At 32.7% G+C, this 5,000-nt stretch overlaps 1 protein-coding gene across 1 annotated transcript in view; it reads left to right on the top strand.

The window, feature by feature from the left end:
- Positions 1 to 1,005, top strand: part of LOC135222472 (ciliogenesis and planar polarity effector 1-like) — a 31,053-nt gene extending 30,048 nt beyond the window's left edge. The window contains exons 3-5 of the mRNA XM_064260558.1: positions 1 to 84; positions 319 to 497; positions 796 to 1,005. The exon at positions 1 to 84 is cut by the window's left edge and continues 48 nt beyond it. Of these exons, the coding sequence (XP_064116628.1) occupies positions 1 to 84; positions 319 to 497; positions 796 to 1,005 (473 nt within the window). The remainder of the gene's footprint in view (positions 85 to 318; positions 498 to 795) is intronic.
- The last annotated feature ends 3,995 nt before the right edge of the window (positions 1,006 to 5,000 follow it).

The following is a 5,000-nucleotide window of genomic DNA, read 5'->3' as shown; positions in this document are numbered from 1 at the left end:
ACCAAAAAACAAATAGAGTGAATTATGTTAAAGGACTTCCAGAACTTAGTTCTCACTTATCTTTGACAAATGTTGACGATTATGGTAAGTATGGAGATGAAGCTTCTTATAAAGTGAAATGTTGTTGTTGTAGCTTTCAGTTTTTATAGTCTTAATTTTAACCTCATATTTGCAGACCAAAACTTATATTATTAAAACTTGAGATTTTTATAAATAAGTACTGTAAAGCATGTCAGTCATCATGTGTGTTGAGATAATTGTAAAAGGTCATTGTAACACAAAGTTTTGGTCATTTCTAAGTGCTTCACTATATTTCAGTCGGACCTTTCCATGGTATTTTAGACAAGTTTAAACTTCATCATGAAGAGCATGAAGGTGTTGAGCTCAAGGAGAGTGGAGAACAGGGTACTCACTGTGAAGTTCCCATGCATCAACGGGCAAAGATATTTGCATCTGACGACTGTTCGAAGGTTATTGTTGTGGTTGGTGCTAGTCAGGTGGGTTGAAAATTTAATCCTGAACCTCTCAGTGCAACCTGTTATTTTTTCACTTATTTCTGTGTTGGCCTTCCTGGTCAGCTTGATGAATTATTGACATTTACTCATATGATGTAAACCAGGCTCCTATACATTAGAATTATAGTAATCAAATGTCACTTCATCTGGCATAGAGCAAACAAGCAGTGAAGTTTCTTTAAAGTTATGAAAATCTTTCTAATTTTTAGCTTACAAAGTATAAGATGATTTGTCAAGGCCACTTAGAATGTGATCAGTTCTGCAGTTTCTTTTTTTGCAGATTTATGTTTGGTTGAAAGATATCATACAACATAATGAACACCAAGAATTTTTGTCTGGGGTGTGGTCTGTAGCAGCATGTCCTAGTGATGTTTTTTTACCGAGTCAGTCTTCAAAAGAAACTGAAATATCATCCTGCTTCTGTAATGAGGCTGTAAGTTATGACAATATTTTGTTTGTTAGTACGTATTGTGGTATTACTTGCTTATAGTTTATTTACATCTATGTAAGTTCGTTTTCTTAGGATAGTATTAACCCTTAAACGCCGAAGCGGTAAAAAAAAAAAAAATGTCTCCCGTGTGCCGGAGGTGTTTCAGAGTGAGCGCGGAAGCGGAAAAAATATTTTTTTCAAAAAATCACAGCGCGCTTAGTTTTCAAGATTAAGAGTTCATTTTTGGCTCCTTTTATTTTTGTCATTGGCTGAAGTTTAGTATGCAACCATCAGAAATGAAAAAAATTATCATTATCATATGTAAATAATGCGATATATGATAGCGCAAAAACGAAATTTCACATATAATTGTATTCAAATCGCGCTGTGCGCAAAACGGTTAAAGGTAACAAGTTACTTTTTTTTCGTTAATGTACACTAAATTGCAATCATTTTGGTATACAACACATTGTAAAACGATAAAAGCAACACAGAGAAAATATTATCACAAAATAATGCATGAATTCATAACGCGCGGACGTAAACAAATATTTTTTTTCAAAAATTCACCATAAATCTAAATATTGTCCTAGAGACTTCCAATTTATTTCAAAATAAAGACAAATGATTGAATATTACTATACTGTAAGAATATTAGCTTACAAATGCAGTTTTCGACCATATCTGATGAGTTAAAGTTGACCGAATGTCGAATTTTTTATATATATTTTTTTATATGCAATTATTTCAGAAATAAGAAAAGCTTCAACCTTCAAATATTTTTCATTTTATTCTACATGAAATTGCGCACATTTTCATATATAAAACTCTATGAAATGCCTAATATGAAACAGAGCAAATATTCCGAGAATGGGACATCCGCATTTCGGAGATTTGTGGCGGAGAATCCGCGCGCGGAGGGAAGGAAAGTTTTTTTTTTTTTTTTTTTAATTCACCATAAATCTAAATATTGTGCTAGAGACTTTGAATTTGTTTCAAGATGAAGATAAATGACTGAATATTACTAGACTAAGAGTTTTTTAGCTTACAATTGCGTTTTCGACCATTCGGTAGAGTCAAAGTTGACCGAACATGGTTTTTTTCTAATTATCGTGATTTATATGCAAATATTTCAGAAAAGCTACAACCTTCAATTATTTTTGGTTGTATTCTACATGAAATTGCGCACATTTTCATATATAAAACTTTATGTAACGGCTAATTTAAAATGGTGCAAACATTACCACAATTGCACGTATGATTTTTTCAGATGAGTTACCGCGCGGACGTAAAGAAATTTTTTTTTTTTTTACATAAATTCACCATAAATCGAAATATTGTACTAGAGACTTCCAATTTGTTGCAAAATTAAGGTAAATGCTTGAATATTACTAGAATATAAGCGTTTTAGCTTACAATTGCGTTTGTTCCGACACGGCATACAAACCTTCGGTCCTTTTACAATAGGAAGGTACTAGCGACAGCTGGATAGGTCGTAAGCTTTCGAACAAGGGGTTCGGTAGTTAACTGCTTGTCCGACAGGCGCGCGCGCGCGACTGGGAGTAAACAAATCACTTTTTTACCTTGTCTCATATAAGTGAAGTATCTAGCTAATTTTATACTTATCTAGAAGCAAGGCAATTTGCTCCAAATGAGTTAAATATGGTGAATTAAAACGTAAACATGGCGAACTATACTCTTATTCACCATCAGCTGATTTCAAAACCAAAACATTGACCTCCTTGTTAGTATTTTTAATAATATGAGAATACGTACAATATTATTGGATACAATAATGTACAACTTTTTAAAAGATTCACGGAAAAGTTGCATGTTCATTGTATTTTTAATTCATAAATATATGTAGCCGTCTGCAGCCTGACATTGGAATATAGATTACATCCCTAAAAAATGAAGCCTTTAGGTAATTCCACGTACAAATAGCCTAGTTTCTGACTTAGCCTACTACTAGCTACGTTCTGACACTGCTTTTTATCATTTTATTAATAATATATTTTAACTTCAACATTTTATAACTTTATATTGTATACATTTCTTTAACCCTCTTACGCCGAATGGACGTATTAAACGTCGAGTCAAAATGTCTCCCGTATGCCTAATGGATGTATCATAAGTCGACTCAAAAAAGTTTTTTTTTAAATTCGCGGAAAAATACTTATAGGCCTACCAGCCGAAAACTTTTGAATCGCGCGCCTTGGGGGATGCTGGGAGTTCATGGATCAAGGCGTTGTTTTGTTTACAATCGCTACGCAGGTGCGCAAGCGCGAATTTCTTTCTTATCGCACTAAAAAGTATCAGTGACACATCTCAAAAATTATTTAGTCACTTTGACATAATTTTTGCACCATTTTACATTATCCTTTACATGAAGTATTATATATGAAAATGTGCGCAATTTCATTTAAAATACAATAAAAATATACTCATGATTGTAGCTTTTATCAGTTTTGAAATATTTTCATATAAATAACGATAAGTGCAAAAATTTCAACCTTCGGTCAACTTTGACTCTACCGAAATGGTCGAGAAACGCAATTGTAAGCTAAAACTCTTATATTATAGTAATATTCAATCATTTGCCTTCATTTTGCAACAAATTGGACGTATCTTGCACAATATTTTGATTTACGGTGAATTTATGAAGAAACTTTTTCCTTACGTTCGCACGGTAACTCTTCTGATAAATTTTTTCGCGCGATTGTCCTAATGTTTGCACCATTTTAAATTTGCCGTTACTATATATATGGAAATGTGCGCAATTTCATGCACAATACAACTAAAAACAACCCATGGTTGTAGCTTTTATCAGTTTTTGAAATGATATTTTCATATAAATAACGTTAAGTGCAAAAATTTCAACTTTCGGTCAACTTTGACTCTACCGAAATGGTCGAAAAATGCAATTGTAAGCTAAAACTCTTATATTATAGTAATATTCAATCATTTACCTTCATTTTGCAACGACTTGGAAGTCTCTAGCACAATATTTCGATTTATGGTGAATTTATGAAAAAAAACAAATCATTTTCCTTAAGTCCGCGCGGTAACTCTTCCGAAAAAATCAGAATTTTTTTTGTACGATTGTCGAAATGTTTGCACCATTTAAAATTAGCTGTTACATAAAGTTTTATTTATGAAAATGTGCGCAATTTCATGTAGAATACAACTGAAAATGATTGAAGGTTGTAGCTTTTCTCTTTTTTTGAAATATTTGCATATAAACCACGATAAATAAAAAAAAAACCAATCAAGTGGAATAATTAAAAATCTTATTTATTCTTACAAGGTTAATATCAAAAACATATTTGACTTTGCATATGCACATTACTAACAACTATTTTCATACAAACAAAGGATATATGGCATAGTTTTTGCTGCTGCCAAAACATTTCAATACTTGGCGCCTCCCAGGTGGCGGTGGAACGATGTACTGGCTGCTGATTTACAATCAAGCCAAACCATGGGAGTTTCTGGACCATAGAATGCGGTTTTTTTTAAGATATTCAACTGTAATAATAAATTTCTAAATTATATCATATATGTAGTATACTGTAGGCTAGGTTACTGTATTTGTATATATATGATATATTTACCATGAAACATCACTTATCGTATAAGCGAGCGGCTAACTTGTTAAATGTCATTCAATTTCTCTTTGTATTGAATATCATACGCCAGTGTGCATTGAACCTAAAGAATTAGCTGAAATTAATATTACTATGCCATATATGTATGAAGTATGCTGTGTAGTGTAGGCTAGGCTACCCTATATGTAAAGATGGCACTGATTACCCTAGTGTAGGCTAGGCTAGTATATATATGTAATTAACCCTTTAATGCCGATTGGATGTATTAAACTTGATAAAAATTATCTGTTGGGTGCCGATTGGACATATGGTACGTCGATATAAAAAAGTTTTTTTTTCAAATTCGCGGAAAAATAGTTATAGGCCTACTAGGCGAAAACTTTTGAAATCGCGCCTTGGGGGATGCTGGAGCTCACGGATCAAGGCGTGTTTTGTTTACAATTGTTA

Source organism: Macrobrachium nipponense, chromosome 3 (genome assembly GCF_015104395.2).
Source record: "Macrobrachium nipponense isolate FS-2020 chromosome 3, ASM1510439v2, whole genome shotgun sequence".
Classification (NCBI taxonomy): domain Eukaryota; kingdom Metazoa; phylum Arthropoda; class Malacostraca; order Decapoda; family Palaemonidae; genus Macrobrachium; species Macrobrachium nipponense.
The sequence above is the reverse complement of the archived record's forward strand: the minus strand, read 5'-3'. Positions and strand labels throughout refer to the sequence as shown.